The following is a 17,015-nucleotide window of genomic DNA, read 5'->3' as shown; positions in this document are numbered from 1 at the left end:
GGGTGATCGGTATTACCATTTAATTTCCAGTATTATCAATAACTCATCTGACTTGACTAGTAAGCATTTGGAATAGCATCTCAAGGTGTGCATCTAATGTGTGTTCTTCAGACCACAGGCCTGGATAATTTCAATGCGGCATATCATGACTTTGTGGAAATCAACCCAGGCTTGTCTCCTCTGTACCTGCATCAATGGGAAGCACCTTCCACATAGCACTACAGCCCAAAGCATACTGTCATCTACATAAAACAGGAATAACAATAATAAATACAGATTCTGTAAATCATCGAGATTCTAACTTAATAGGTTGTATGGGCCCTGGTTCTATCAACACTACTTCCAAGGCAGTAACCGTATACGAGTCAGGACTGGACCCAACGCTTTGAGGAGGCTGCAACTCACATAATGTTGGTACCGGTAATATTGTCATTAACCGTAACTCTGAATGTATTGTACCATCAGACTTGAAAGTACCATGCGAGGCAGCCTATTTAAGTTGGGTTACCAGGTATCACAGGCGGGTATATCTACCTCTAGCTTGCGAGTTCATTGGCCTTATGGGTACTGAACCTGCAATACAGTGGTCCTCCAGGTAAATCTGCTGAGTTACCATTGCCAGCCCCTAAATGACAAGAGTGTGTGGAGCCCGGAAGAATTGTAAATACTGAAAATGGTACTATGGCTCAACTAAACTGACTCATTCTATTGATCTGCTATAAATAAAAACTCAAGCTGAGACTCTGTTCAAAAACATATGATCTCCTGTTTGCACAGACATTACTGAAGAAGGCTTATGAGCCCATTGCACTAACTTTCAAGACAGTTGTTAGCAGTAGCAGGAGCAAAAAGTGAAGTCAGGCTTTCTGCATTAAGGTTTTTTGTCCCCTTGTCTAATGCCAATATACCATACACTTTCTGCAGCCTTCGTGCAGAAGCCAAAATTCCACTGCAGGTTGCAGCTTGATCGCTGGTGTTTCAGTAGCATTCAGCGGAGAGGTGCTAAATTGTGTTTTTTAACAGGTACATGGAAACTGGCAACAACAAACATGTTTTTCTGAAGTCAGGGCTTCTCCTGCACCTCAACAGGAGCAGACCTAATTTCATCTCCTATGGCAATATACCACTTCAGCTGCATCCCTCAACTTCCTTCAGACAATAAACTAGAACTCGGGCCACATCATAAATAGAGTGTAGTGTTCCACTCTGTGCCGCTACACATTTGCTAGGCAGAGCAGTACAGTGCACAGTATCACAGCAAATATGTGGCTGAATATGAACATCGCCTAAGTGAAAGGGAGCAGAGTTTCCCTTGAAGGGGAGGGTGCAGTGAGTAACTGCACCCACCTCCAGGGGTGTGCCAGGGGCTCTTTGGAGCTACTTTTCCCACTCACTCGGGGGCACTTGGGGACACCTTCACTATGTGCCACTTCTTTGTAGTGTACAGACAGTGCTCCTCCTGACAGCTTCTTTGCCTCTGTGCCTGCATCTGTAATGTGCATTGAGCAAAAACAAATTTACATGGAACACACCACGATGCAAATTTGAAAACACACACCTAATCGCACCTGCACAAAATGTGCACCAGCCAGCATGATCCTTATTATCTAAGGGTCCACAAGAATGTGCAGCCCCTTCTGTAACACCACAGTGCAGAATGGTGCATGGAGCAGGTCAGAACACTGATTGCTACCCTAGGGCAGGTTGTGCAATATAGTCTCTGGTGTTTTGAGCAACCCACACAGCACCATTCCGCTAAGCCTTGGAGCTGCTGCCTCAAGAATTAATTGTTGTACATTGCTACAAATCACTCTCACGCTAACCCATGTTTTTAATCAGAAATGTCACTTTTCTTCCTGCAATGTGCGCTGCTTAAACACAAGAATAACAACATTGGAGAGTGATGTAAATTGGAGCTGCTCAGAAGTGAAGTCACCACAGAAACTGTAATGAGAGACAGTTCAGCAGTAAAGTCAACACAGCACTAAGGGGTTAAGAATGCGATGTCAGTTTAGCTCAGAATGTGCCCGCGTCTTGAAAGCTTACTTCTGCATTGCCTCATCCTCCTGGTATGCCCTACGCTTGTGCCATTTAACAGTCAGATCTCCATGTCTTACATCAGACAAATGCCAAAAAATACATGTATATGCTTAGCACAGCCTCAGTTTATATTTCTCTAATTCTCCACCAAAGGCAAAGAAAGGATAAGCCTTAGTTCTGTATTATCTAAAATTTGCAACAGCACAATGTCCTTACCTTAGTGCTCCTTTCTCAAGCAGGGCTACTGGAATTAGGCCAAAATTATGCGACAGGGACAACTACATTATGTGTTAGGAAAACGCAAACTGAGTGGCTTAATGTTCACATTCTGAGGCAGTGTACTTCACTGTTTTGTCATCTTAACACGCATTGTTGCTGTCTGGGCAAAAGTTTCACTTCTTTGGTACAGGTTTAACACCAGAATGCAACAATCAGCAACTAAAATGTAACTACTTGATTTCTGTAAAATATCTAAAACTTTGCAAACACAAACTGTTGTGCTTTTTCGGAAGATGTTCATCTGTTTGAACCAGCAACAATCTTTTGATGAAATCTTTAAATTATGCGATAGAAGTGGTATTAAGATGCAAGCAAGATGTATTTGTAACTATGTAGAAAATGCAGTAGTGGCAGAATCACACAGTTCCAGATATCCTGGTTATAAGTAATGTAGAAAACGAATTCTGCTCTAGGCTCCACCGGGCAACCAGCTACTGGTAGCAAAGGAGGTGATGGAGATCTGTACACAGCATCAATTATAGGGAACAATTTGAGATCAGGGACAGCAGTTAGGAAATGGAGAAAGACATATCACTGTTGTGGGGGATGGACAAGAAGAGGTTTGGCAGACTGAGTCCTTTCCGATTGTGGATGAGGTTCTCCTCAAATATATTTGTTTTATTTGTTTTGTGCATGAAACGTGTATAATGAGGAAATTATACTTCCATCCGCTTCATGAAATTAAAAAAACAATAATGATATGATTCCACCGGCTGCATGACGTTTTAGAACAATAATGCAGATGAAAATATCTGTAAAAAAGTTACAAAAACGCAAAGTCTATATTTAACAGCAGAATTATTCCCCCAAAAAGTGTTAGCTGGAAATTGACAGTTTTTTGTGACATACTTATCCTAGCGGATAAACTTTGTAAAATATTCAAATTACGCACAACTCCGAGGGCGTTGGAAAAATAAACAATCACAAGTTTTGGAATCCTTTCTGAAGTGCAGGAGTAAAGGCATGAGCCGAATGAGTGAAGATAAGTTGTTCAGGATCTCAGGTTCCAATGCAGAAACCTTCACTAATTTGAGAGCATAATTAATTTGTTTCACTGCACATTATAGAAGCAAAATACAAAAAGGAAATTCCTCTATTCAATTTTGGCGTGCTTAAAAAAGGCGGCAAAAACGATACAAAGTTGAATTGTTCTATATTCTTTCCAGTGCAGTCTTTTCATTCACTCACTGTTCACACAGTTTAACAAAAACTAGCATCCATCTTACAGATAATTTGTCTGTTATCACTGAAACAATAATATGCCAGTAATGAAAATGAATACTACATCCTCAATTTTATACTTTAAAACTTTACAGAACTATATATATATATATCATACATATACTATAAGCCAATTAATCTATTGTTGTAAACTGGGCTTCTCTGTAGATCCCCACCACTTTTTGCCCCCACTACAACTGGTAGATGATGTTTTTTTGTCTCTGATAGTGAGCATCAACCTGCTAACCAGGCCCCAGTGCCAGTACTCTTTCCTCAAATGGTAACTGTAAATAGGTACACCTAATTGGCAAGGCATTTATCACTCCTTGGAAGACCCTTGAATAGGTACCAGTGATACCCAGGGCAAGGGTGATAAGAGGGCCCCCCAGGGCTGTAGCACTTTATTGTGCCACACTGTGTAACCTAAGTACAAATATGACTGCAGGACTGCCACTGCAGCCTTGCTCGAGCAGCCTCTCTACTCAAGAAAAGCTCTACACACACCAGGTGGTGCAGAGCCACACCACTGTCTTAATGTAAGTAAGTCACTCTTAAGGTTGTCCTCCTAAGCCCAGGAGGTAGAGTGCATTATATTAAAGGTGTGGATATATATGTTCAGACATATATATCCCTACAGTAACTCTGTAAAACAAGGTTTACTGTAAGTGACCGGAGGTCCCTAGAATAACATAGGCTGGCTATCAAGCAAACTCGAGATAGTCAGCTCCATTATGATACCACTGAATTGTCGTGTCTGGACTCAAACACTGTGCTTTTTCACCCCTGATGCGATACTCATGTCAAGGACGAGCTGGCATGCACAGAAGTCCCACCCTGAATGGGTGCTCCCCTAAGAAATATTGACCCAGTGCCTTGGCGAGCTTCAGCCCCCCCATGCCTAGCTGCATGCCACCAAGACAAGAGTCTGCCCTCCTGCTGACTGTGCTAGCACGTCCCCAGGACAGAGACAAAGGACCTGGGTAGGAAGGACGTAACGCCTCCTCCCTCCCAGGAAGGCTAGTGTTTACAGTAATTAAGGTGGTTAAGCCTCAAAGACATTCACCGTCCTTGATATGTAATCTCTTGTTCCCCATTCAAGGACAAAGCTCTTCCCACCCTGTTCAAGCTGACAGGTGGGAAAATTAGATATCCTGGGGGCTTGCAGCCTCAAAAGGCTAGCCACACCTTTAGGGTGGGCTTGGAGGTCTGAACAGTTAAGGAATAGCCTTGCCATTTTGAAGGATCCTGAAATAGAGTTTTCTGAGTAGCTTAGTGATGTACACCCACAGCAGGATGTTGACACCTCAGGGGCGGATTGGCCGCAGGGACAGCTAGCCCGTTGGCCACTGTCCCTCAGACCCCATAACACCCCTAAATCTAGAATTTAAAAAGCACCCCTGACACTAGAACCTCAGTTCAGCACAAGATTACGAAGAAGGATGGCAAGAAGCAAGTGATAACTGACAACAGGATTTGGACTCTGCCGCAAAGCTCAAGAAGGGATACTTAAGACCCTGTGGCCCAATATACTGGAACTGTGTGGAAGACTTAAGTTTGTGGCTGAAACTCCACTCTCCCTGCAAGAGGGACCCCTGTGATTGCTATAAAATCACATCAGACTCCCCTGATTTCGTAGAACCAGTCCCCGGCAAACTGCAGGTAAATTGACATGCTGATCCAGAAGAATTGCTACCCCCTGGGCCTGCCAAGAGATATCCTGAAGAAAAGTGGAAAGTGTATGCTGGAAGTTGTAGTTGGCCTCACACCATGTTTTGAGCCACTAACGCACTCCCTAGGACCTTCAGCCACCAAAGTAACTTTGGATTACCTTTACTGCAACCAAGGCTTGTTGGTCACCAGTCCGGTAACTGACCCCTTAAGTCACATCTACAGCAAGAGGGCACTTCACAGACCCTGCAACCGAAGTCGGCACCAATTTCACTCCTGTGTTTCTGCATCCTCAAACTGGTGAGGTTGACATTGTGGTATAAGCATCTTTAGCGTGACCTGTCCCTGGTGATTGGCAGCTGAAGTTACCTCTGCACCAGGAGACACTGAGCAAGGTAGAAGAAATCCAGTTGTTGAACCTAGGTCCGGGGGCCCCCAAAGATCTCTACTCTGCAAGGGTAGACCGTAATTCAACTCCAAAGTGACTGATTGTAAAGTTCTGCATTACTTAACAGCACCCGCAGCCCCCGTTCAAAGTGAATGACAGCTCGAAGCTACCTCTGCCACCGGACTCACCAAGCAAGGTAAGAGTGTACTGACTATTGAACCCTGGTCCTGGGACTCCGAAGACCTCTACCCTGAAAGGCTGAAAAGTCATTAAAAACACAGAGAAGTGACTGTTTGTCACAAGAGTGCTTTTTCCTATTGACCACAATGTTTAAAGCCCCGATTTAAAGCTCACTGACAGTTCAGAAATTGCCTCTGCACCTGGGGTCCCCGAACAAAGTACAGGTAATCTGACTGTAGAAACCTGGTCCTGAGCCTCCAAAGACCTTTACCTCGAGAGGGCAGAAAGTAACTCGACCCCTTTGTGACTGTTTGTCACTAACAGCATTTCCCGTTGACCACTATGTTAAATGTCTGAAGTATTTAATGCATTTATTTTCTAACCCTTTTAAAATTAATAGCTCCGGCACATGTATGATAAAAAGTTTGTTTTGGTGTCTAAATTTATATAAAAATGCACTCTATTTTTATGAAATGGTGTTGGATTTCTTTCGAGTCTTCTCAAGTGCTTATGCACCATAATGGTACTGTAAAATACTTTACACATGTTCCTCCAATAATGCCTGGCTGCTCTTTGTGACACTACCAGGACTAAACTAAGGATTATTGCTGTTCAATCCAAGAATCACCTCTGTGTATTGTGAGAATTTTGCATGGAAAGGCCTCCCAGCCATACCGCGTAATATTCCACCTTGCAACATCTATATAATCAGATCTGTCAATTTCGCTGTTCAACCAATCACAGATCAACCGCTTGTTCTTCTGTCAACAAATCTATATTTGATCCACCCATCCATTCAATCTCTTACCTTTATACTATCAAAGAATCTGGTGAGAAACTGACATTATTTTACATATATTCCTGGAAAATGAATCTATCCGCCCATTCTCAGTAAGAAACAACATATATATTGGAGCCTTTTTACCCCTGTAAGCGTGCAGCCAGATGATGTTGTTGCTGCTATTGTTATTTAGCATTATCTGTAAACTGCATAGAAATGGTATCTATGACTCCTTGCACAGAGTAAGGCCATTTTATCTCCTGTCCCTTAAAAAAGACAGAGGGCTACGCCTCAGAATCTCCATTGCAGTTTTTACCTAATCTTGAGCCTGGCTGCAACATACATTCAGACTTGAGCCTTGACTGAACACAGATGATAGAACTTCCTGAATTACACAACATTGATCAAGTAACACAAATTGTGCACATGCCTAAGGACATGTTCTGCCACTAATGACGTATGTCTGAGTAGGAACAGGACTCTGGAAGCTGCTGTTTTGCTTAAGACTGGGAACAAGCCAAATGTTCTGGAGGGGAACTCTGCAGCTGTGACCACCAATGGAAGAAGAGAAAGCTTCACTGCAAAGTACAAGGAGATGGCCATTGACCATGGAGGCAAAAAGCTAGCCCCAACAGAAAGAAGTGTACTCAGACTCTTGAGAATGTGCGGTCCACAGGAAACAAAGACATCTAAGATGCCTACGTCACAAGAGGATTGAGAAACTTTAAGAGACATTCCAGGACTGCGTGGGTGGTGACCCTGAATCTCGCTGACCTTTCTCTACCATTCCTGACCTTATCGGGTTTTCCCTTTATCAGCTAGGTCTTAGAGTAATGTCCTGTGCAAGAAAGCTGATTGCCTTGTTTTTCCTAAAGAGAAGTGGGTGCCCCTGGTTACATGGATGACCTCACTATTAGGCACATTTGACCACAACCTGCTGCTCAAATATATTGGCCTTTATAATGTTGTCCTCCCACGCTCTTGCCCAGGTGACCTATTATGTTTATTAACCAATTCCCACCATCAGTGGTACCCATGTTACTGATTTTGACCTCGGGAACCAATGGGAGCAATTACTGGTCTACCTTTGAACTGCAACTGGCGCACCCCCTACCACTGACCACCAAAGTTGATCTCACTTGTTAACTGAACATTGGAACTCTAACTTTTAGACCCACTCTTTGCCTTTTTAATACTATCATTGTGTGAGTGTGAATCCAAGATTACTTTAGGTAAACAGTGGCTAGGTATTTAAAAGTTGTTTTGCTTTAAGACGTTTTCAGAGGCTTCTCAACTAAATGGGCCCAAGCCAATGTGTGGTCTCACTCATTGCACCTAACGCTGCTGTGAAAGCAGAACAGAAGTGATACATATTGTGGCATACTTTACGTAGTGTGACATTGTGTGTGGCACCTTTAGCTCAATTGACCGGATTATTTTGTCATGCAATCAAATTACTAAACCTACTATAACCTCCTGAATTAAACAATAACTTGCCACATAGCTACTCCTGGTGGGTCAAGGACACAAAGGGAGTTCCTTGATTACCAAAATGCAGTGCGTTAGTACCGCGAGGCATGGAACATGGTAAATGACTCCCTCCCCCATGGGCACTGACAGATAACCACTGACCACCCAGGACTCAAATAACACTTCTCAGCTATAGGAAGTCTCAATCCTTTCCTAGCTGTAGTGTGTCATTCTGCAAGGGTTAACAGTTGTGGCTTGGTGAACTGTGTTTACTAACAAAGTGGTTCATGTGCACGAGGCTGCCTTTATATTGGCTGACATACTGGCTTGCCAAATAAAACTGTTGCAGCGGCATACATTGGGTTTACCTGTGGATCGATTCCCTGACACACATGCACTTGTGTCCACACAGTATCCATCTGATGTGAAAGAAGTTGGGTAAAACGTTCTCAAAGAAAGCCCACCGGGGAATACCATGGTCCACGGGAGGAGAAGCTGTTTGGTAGTGGTCACATTGGTTGGTAAAAAGCAAACTGGGTACATAATCCCAGCTTCCCCACTTAACCACATTGTAGGATCTTGGGCAGATAGATCACTGCATCTATCGGTGCCTCTGTTACCCTTTCCGTCAAAGAGCGAGCAATTACAAGCATATAATGTGATAAAGACAATTAAACAGTAAGAATTTAAAAGGATGGGTGATTTATTAAGCTAAAAATCTATACTGCTCTGAAATCTTTTGGGAGTCGTATGTCCCGTCTTGAGGCAGTTAGAAAATTATTGTTTCAGTACTAAGGGCTCTGTGGAAAACAACGTATCTATAACCATTATCTATATTAACAAATGGAATGGTTGGTTTTAATATGCAGACATTGAACCACACGTGATGAAACTCTATGAATAAAAATCAAAACACTTTAAAAATTACAAACACACCCGGCGACACGCTCTTGGATAAAGTGCACGTTCACGCTCGCCCACATCAAACACTTAACCCCGTGGACACAGAGCAGCCACGCTGACCAGCAGACCTCACCTGGACGTGTCACCGGGTCTCCCCGACACAAGCTGCAGGAGGACACTGAGTAACGCAGTCCAAGTGACCGGCTCCATGGCTGCGGCCAGCTACGAAGTTTTGCGATAGAAACACTTGTCCTTTCGCGATGTCGCAAGAGGAATCCCCGCGCTGGTCTCCAGGCAGTAACTTTGAAAGGGGGCGCTGTCGCGAGCTCTCTCGGGTGGTCACTGCTGTGTAGCCCTACGGGGCGCGGAGTGGTTGGTCGTCAGTCGGGGGCAGGCTCCGTCTTCTGTCAGTTCTCCTTTTGCCTTTTTTCCCCTCCTCTTTGTCTCTCCCCCTCTGGTTGCCTGTCAGCAGCTGCCCCAGCCTGTGCTTGAATTCCTCGGCGAGGCTGTCCCTGCAGCCATTAATGACCGCGCCGGTGGCTCCGGGGGCCGGGAAGGGGAGGGGTGGGAGCTGGAGTTAGGGGGAGCCGAGGTTTACCTCAGACTGTAAGTTTAGCCAGAGGCTGCAGGGGTGATGAAGAGTACACACTGCAGCGCACGCAAGAAACTGCCAATAATGTGACCCGGGAGATTCAGCCTGAACAAACTAAAGGTGTACAGTTCTAGCCAGCTGTATGCTTTTGAGACGCATCTAAACCATATGAAGATTTGCATGTTGAGCTGAGCTGAAACAACACGCCTTTTCAATTCCCTTCCCACGCAGACATATCAATGTATACTGTATTCTGATAATGAACACGAATGTAAGGTAACGATCATCATCATTAACATGAATGTGAAGCAACCACCTAGGGCCTAGGCTGTACCTCGACGTTTCCCTCGAGTGAATGTCATCTATTTTATGGAGGTGAGAAGTATTCATGAACGAGTCTGGCACCTTGTACTGGCACGTCTTCTTCAGAATGAATGTTCGACAGCTGACCATCTGTTTTCTTAGTAAGACATGTTTTGGCATTTTACAAAAGTGAATTTTAGCCCAGCCACAATTGGATCAAAGTCATTATTCCACTGTCTGCGCACCAACGCAAATCTTAATGTCAAGCTACGAAAGCAGATGTTGCCTAAATTATATACGTGATGACAGCTACTTGCATCAGGGTTTCCCAAATAGTTTCACCAAAAGAAGGGTAGGTGTCTCCCAAAGTAAGTACTGACAGTGAAAACATAACACCACTTTTCACCTCTGGAAAAGGTGAGTACATGCTCTGGACACTAAAGCGCATTATGAATTGCACTAATGATTACATTCAAATTCAAGACAAACAGATTGTTATCGTATCCGTATCATTTTTGGGAACATTGGACTGTTTGCATGTGAACTGGACTAGGCACTGGCACCAAAGGGATGTATTGATGTCTGCCCTGGATCCGTTTACATTTTTTTTTTAAAGATACCGGTAGTTTGTCATTGTAGGCTAATTCATCTGATGGAAGAGATATCCACATACACAAATGGATGAGTGCAGAGGAACTCTACCACAAGATCATCTTGGCAGAATGACTTGTCCCAGCACTGTGCTACCAGGACCTTCCCTCGTTCATACTGATCTGTTGTTGGAAAACCTATAACTCCCTCACTTGTCTCACTCCAGTATTTTATATTCCCCCAAATTTGTCCCGCCAGCGGCGTTCAAAACAACCAAGCACCGTGCAACTCTTATCAGTGGATATAACTTGGCTGCTTTTATTGACATTGACACATGTGCAATTGCCCGTAAGTACTTAAATCCAGTTGATGTGGCGAGGGATTGATTTCACTGCTAATTAAATCACAATTATGTTAATACAATTATCACACTTAGTTGGTGGTCTCATAAATCGAGAACAATCAATTTAAAATAAATTCAAAATAAAAAAATCAGAAATTGTAGTGGCTGATCGGCCTTTGAGTCCTGGCCCCTGTTTGTCATGTCTCTTTGACCCATTTTGTCTGTAGGCAATCCCACATTTCGTTTTGGAGGGGGCTCAGTCCATAGTGTTCGTTTTACCACGTTTCTCCGAGGGGGTAGCTTCTAATTTTTGGATTAGGGCCAACTCGCTACCTGGCATGTGTCTGTGCCCTGTCATCCGTCCTGGCGGATCTGGGCTGCGAGTGCTGTGTTCCGCTTACTCCCCTTAACTATCCTCTTTTCACCCTGCCGTAAGACATCCCCAGGCGTGTGGCCTTACATTTACACACCTCCTTACTAGGTGTGCTTACCGTCCCTTTTGGTAAAACCTCCTTTAATTTCCGCTTGCCCCTTTTGTCTGTCTGGTATCGCCACTGGATGCTGTGCTGTCTTGGTGGGAGGGTGTTTTTTCTTTGTTCCTGCTTGCTCGCTGTCCAGGGTCGTCTGTTTATCCCTCCAAGGGACAGCATGCTTCTTAAATGCCCCCCCAGCCCCTTACAGGTATCCCCTTTCTTCACCATTGGGGGGTTTGAATGATTCAACCCCCCCCCCAATTGGTCATTCAACATTTTGCACCTTCTCCCCCTTTTGGTGATTTAGGGGAGGGGAGGGCGTCACAACTGTGCGGGCGCGACATAGCAGAAAAAACAGTTTGACCGGTCCCCTCTGGGTCCAAGGCGGCTGTTATGGCGCCGGCCTGTTATGCCCCCTTTGGAGGCGGCCTTAACTCCTGCACTTGTCTTACTCCAGTATATTATATTCCCCCAATTTTGCCCCGCCAGCAGCATTCAAAACAACCAAGCACTGTACAACACTTATCAGTGGATATAACTTGGTCGCTTTTATTGACATAGACACGTGCAATTGCCCGTAAGTATTTAAATCCAGTTGATGTGGCGAAGCATTCATTTCACTGCTAATTAAATCACAATTATGTTGATACAAACATCACACTTAGTTGGCGGTCTCATAAATCAAGAACAATACATTTAAAATAAATTCAAAATTAAAAAATCAGAAATAGCAGTGACTGATCGGCCTTTGAGTCTTGGCCTCTGTTTGTCATGTCTCTTTGACCCATTTTGTCTGTAGGCAATCCCACATTTAGTTTTGGAGGGGCTCAGTCCATAGTGTTCATTTTACCATGTTTCTCCGAGGGGGTAGCTTCTAATTTTTGGATTAGGCCCAACTCTCTACCTGGTATGTGTCTGTGCCCTGCCATCCGTCCTGGCGGGTCTGGGCTGCGAGTGCCGTGTTCCGCTTACTCCCCTTAGCTGGCCTCTTTTCACCCTGCCATAAGGCATCCCCAGGTGTGTGGCCTTCCATTTGCACACCACCTTACTAGGTGTGCTTACCGTCGATTTTGGTAAAACCTCCTTTAATTTCCACCATGCTGCCTGAGAGGCTTACGTCGCCAGGCAGCTCCACCTATCTCTCCTCTTTTTTTTTTCATGCGCAGCCTGACTGTGCCATTCCTGCAGCCAGGTTTGCCCAGAAAATCTCCATTCCTTCCGATGATAGGTGCACGGCGTCTAGTGCGTAGAACTACAGTCGTCTGGGGTGGATCAAGCTGTGGCGTATGCTCTGCAGCCCATTTGCTTTGCAGTATTTTCAGACTGCAATGTTCATCTTCCTTCTGGAGTTGTCCACCGCCTTGCTTGAGAAAGCCCCTCGCCAATTGATCTTGGGGATTATTTCTGACCATATGATGGTGGTGTTGCCACATAACCTTGTTATTTCCATCAGACTCTGTCTGATCTCATTCAGAAGGATCTTTCTTCCCACCGTGGCCAAGTCGTTACCCCCCAGGTGTGTGATTATAACATCCGGATGTCTCGGAGCTGTCTCTAATAACCCTCGCACTGTCTGTGAGAGCTGTGCCCACTTCATGCCAGGGAAAACCCACCATCTGATTTTACTTGCCGTTAGGTCTCTCCTCACGTTATTGACTTTCTGATTCCACCATGCTTGTATTCTAGAAATGAAGGAGTGCCCAACCACCCATACTGTCCTGTGTAGCGCACCTGTCAATGCAATCAGAGACAGGTTCCATTTATATTAAATGTGGCCATACGTAACTTTTGTATGCTTTGGAGTGCCATCTACCCACAGCTTTGATGGCATTTTCTTCTAAACCAAAATCTGCTGCCGTTGTGGCCGCCCCTATGCGGAAAGAATGGGAACCAAAAACTTCTGGTGCCAAGCCTCCTTGCCTTAATGCTTTGCGCATGACTGCTGTGAACTGGTATTTGCTCAACCAATCCCCGTTGCTGTGCATAAATATTGGGCCTGGTGATCTGGGGCGCGTTGTCAGATAATCTTTTAAGCTTCAGACCGGACAATACTTTGTTTGTTTTATGCAGTTGAGCTGAATCCACATGCTCTTGCCTTGCTGGTCTGTCTTTGACCTCCTTAGTAGAAAACGCACCCTGTCTGACTCTGATCTGCAATCCTCAGCCTGGATGCAACTGTCGCCGCCCATTCTCTTCACTGTGGCTACTATCTCACTTATGCAACAAGCCCCATAGAAAATTGTAGTAAAAACTGCTCTGAATAGGCCTAACATATAGGTTGGCTGCCACTGTCTCCAGTGCATCTTTCAGCAGTGTCAGCTTGGTGAAGTCTATGGGGTGTCTGTTGTCCTGCCTTGGTCCCTTGAGCCATTTCCAGCCCTTCATAGCTGTTCTAATGTAGTGTGAGGCAGTGGGATCTATCCCCGTCTGTATCTTTGAGAAATGAGCCAATGCTGCCAGATGGGCATGTGCCAAAGACTTTGTTTTCCCCTGCTGGTAGGCCCATTTCATGAAGCGTTCCCCTGCGGTCTGGTTGCTACTGGATCCCTAAGTGACTTAAGTCCTCCTATTTCCATTAGTGACCAGGCATATTTGAAGTACCTCTTATGTGTCTCTGGCTTGAGCGCACTGTGAATTAATATTGACAAGACCGCTCCGCCAGCACCCACAGACATTTCGGTAAAGGTGTCATCGCTCGCCTCGCCTTCAGGGCTAGCTTCCTGAATTTGTCCATCTGGGAACAAGAGAGAGCATCTTCTCGTGAATTTTTTATGCCCTGCACGTATCTAGCCCTGATGTCCAAGTTCCCCTTGAGGTGGATGCTGACCAATCGCCTCAAAAGTCTCAGCGTATCAGGGCAAGATGCCGACCCTTTGTTTATGGCTAGTACCACACCTAGGTTGTCTGACCATATCGTTAGCTTCATGTTCTGCAGTTTATCTTCCCAGAATGTCATGGCTACTACTATGGGAAACAGCTCCAAAAATGTAATGTTCCTGGTGATCCCCAGCTTGTGACGCCTATCTGGCCATTTGCCTGCGCACCACTCATTGCCCAACAGTGCCCCGAAACCACAGACGCCTATGGCGTCTGTGAACAGTGCTATTTCATTGGCTGATACCATCCCTCTCTCCAAATGAGCAGACCGTTGAATTGGTCCAGGAAGGAATCCCACATGGGCAAATCGCTCTTTACTCCTGATCCCAGCCTGACATGATGGTGCTTCTCGCGCAAACCTGCTGTCAGTCTGCATAAACGTCTCACAAAAACTCACCTCGCTGGGATAACCCTGTTTGCAAAATTCAGTTTTCCAACCATTCTTTGTAGCTCCCCAAGGGTTGCTTTCTGTTTCCCTCGCATGGACTTGATCTCTGCCCTTAGCTCTGCCACCTTATCCCCTGGGATCCTTGATGTTCCCGTGGTTGAGTCTAACTCAATGCCCAAGAAAACTAGTGTTGTTACAGGGCCAACAGTTTTATCTGCTGCTAAGGGGACACCTATTTCTTCTGCCAGGTTTTGAAAAGACCTCAGTAGGCTGGCACATTCGCCTGTGCCTGCTCTTCCAACGAATAAGAAATCGTCCAGGTAATGCATCTTTCCCCCAGCTGGGTGTTTTTTATGCAGTGCCCATTCCAAAAATGTACTAAACTGCTTGAAATATGCGTACGAGATGGAGCAGCCCATGGGCATAGCTTTGTTGACATAAACTTCCTTGTTGTGTTGAAAACCTAATAGGTAAAAACTGTCTGGGTGTACTGGTAATAAGCGGAAAACTGACTCAATGTCCGCCTTCGCAAATAAAGCCCCTCTGCCTGCTGACTTTATCATATCAATGGCATCCTCTATGGTGGCATAAGCTACAGAACATGATTCAGAGGGGATGCTGTCATTTACTGATGCACCTTCTGGGAATGATAAATGGTGTATTAGGCTGTATTGTCCTGCCTCCTTCTTGGGCACCACACCTAGTGGTGAAATTATTAATTCTTTGGGGGGTGGTGAGGGCAGTGGTCCTTTGATGCAACCCAGCCGCAACTCCTTTTCAATTTTTTGCTGAACCACTTCTGGGTGTTCCATGGCTGATTTTAGGTTTTTACCCTTACCCCACACTATTAGACCTGTTACTCGAATTCTGAAACCTTCAAATCCCTTTACTAATAGCTCTGCTTCCTTTTTGTTGTAGTACTCATTGGCTAGCTTTCTCAGAAATTGTGTGTTAATAGGGGATCTGGCTAATTTATACTTTCTCTAGTTCCCCTCGGCGCCCGTGTTAAAAAAATATCTTTAATTTTTCTTTTTCTTTTCTTTCTTGTGTGATAGGTGTTTGTTTTTCCTGCACACTGATGCTGGGTGCTCCCACCCATGATGAACAGCTGTGCCTGAATTTACAGTTCTGTCCCCAAGTGTACTCATCCGTTTTGGATTTCCAGCAGATTGCCTGTGCTCCCTTCTCCCCTTGACCCTCACTGCTGTGCAAGGGTTTGAATCTATGAAATGATTTAAGCTTCTTGTGCTTCCCTTTGTGGTACGTGTTCCGAAAGGGCTGGTCCCCCCTAGCCGCCCAGGATTTGACCTCTTTTGCCACCATCATCTTGTGTATGTAGCTAGAGATGTCCTCCTCTTTCCATTCCATCTCCGGATGGGCCTGCATTTTTAACCTAAAACTTTTATCGTATTCTAGCCATGCATCCCCAGGGAATTGGAAGTGCGCTTCATATATCTTTGACTCACATAACCAAAGGTCCGCTGCGCAGCGTGGGAATTTTTTACTATTACGCAAGCCATGATCCTGGAAGCATCCAACCAATTCTCAAAATTCCTTTCTTTCCTGACCCTCTATCTTTCCCGCCTATCCTCGTCCTTCTGATCACACACTGTGAGATACAAACCTTCTAACTGAATTTCTAGTAGGGAAAAAATGTCTATCAATTCCTTCTGCCATATTCTTTCTGTTACTGGTAGTGGGATTGTGTTTTCCAGGCCTGCAGACCTTTTTGTCATAGCAGGGGGACCTAATGAGGGTCTGACGTACAACTCGGGTGATTGCCCCACAGACCTAACGGATTCCTGTCCTTTGCCATCTATAACCCAGGCCGGTGTGGGGTTCCCTGCGGCTGACGGTTCACTGCTAACTGCTTGTGCTCCTCAGCCTTCCCCATTATTTATAGCCTCCTGGCTCCCCCCTTTCCCTGCGCAATCTAGACTTTGCCCTGTGCCACTGCCTTTTAATAACAATGGTGCAAAAGACTTCAAACACTCTTTGATGATTGCGCTTCTATGCTCACCCTCCGATGGTTTCCACAAACTGCTGCTTTCGGGTGTTTCTACCGTTGCTGGTGCCGAGGTGGGCAGGTTTGCCCCCCTTGATATTTTAGCCCCTTCTTTGCTGGTTTCCCTTCTGTTCTCTGCCGCTTGTTTGCTTTATGTGTGGGGTCCACCTCGGACCCTGGGCCACTGGCGTCTTCCCTCGTGGTATTATTTTGATCCAACACCTGTGGGGCATCTCTATCAGTGACTCTCTCCTCCATCTTTGCGCGTAGCCAGTCATTGCCCCGCCTCAGATCCTCAGCCCTCATATGTGCCAGCATCTTATCTAGATCATCTTGGTGATCACCCACTTCCACTTCTTCCATAATGGCCCTGAGTAATGAGTATATACCCCCAAATACTCTCTCTGTATGTCTATGTATATATATATATATATATATATATATATATATATATATATATATATATATATATGTATATGTATATATATATATATATATATATGTATATATATA

General features: G+C 44.9%; 1 protein-coding gene across 1 annotated transcript in view; it reads right to left on the bottom strand.

The window, feature by feature from the left end:
* The window catches only part of EGFL6 (EGF like domain multiple 6), a 381,439-nt gene extending 371,732 nt beyond the window's left edge, over positions 1–9,707 (bottom strand). Inside the window, exon 1 of the mRNA XM_069204711.1 lies at positions 9,064–9,707. Within this exon, the coding sequence (XP_069060812.1) occupies positions 9,064–9,140 (77 nt within the window). The 5' untranslated portion in view covers positions 9,141–9,707. The remainder of the gene's footprint in view (positions 1–9,063) is intronic.
* Between the last annotated feature and the right edge of the window lie 7,308 nt (positions 9,708–17,015).

The sequence above is a fragment of the Pleurodeles waltl genome, chromosome 8, assembly GCF_031143425.1.
Source record: "Pleurodeles waltl isolate 20211129_DDA chromosome 8, aPleWal1.hap1.20221129, whole genome shotgun sequence".
NCBI classification, from domain to species: Eukaryota; Metazoa; Chordata; class Amphibia; order Caudata; family Salamandridae; genus Pleurodeles; species Pleurodeles waltl.
This window is presented reverse-complemented; position numbering and strand designations above follow the sequence as displayed.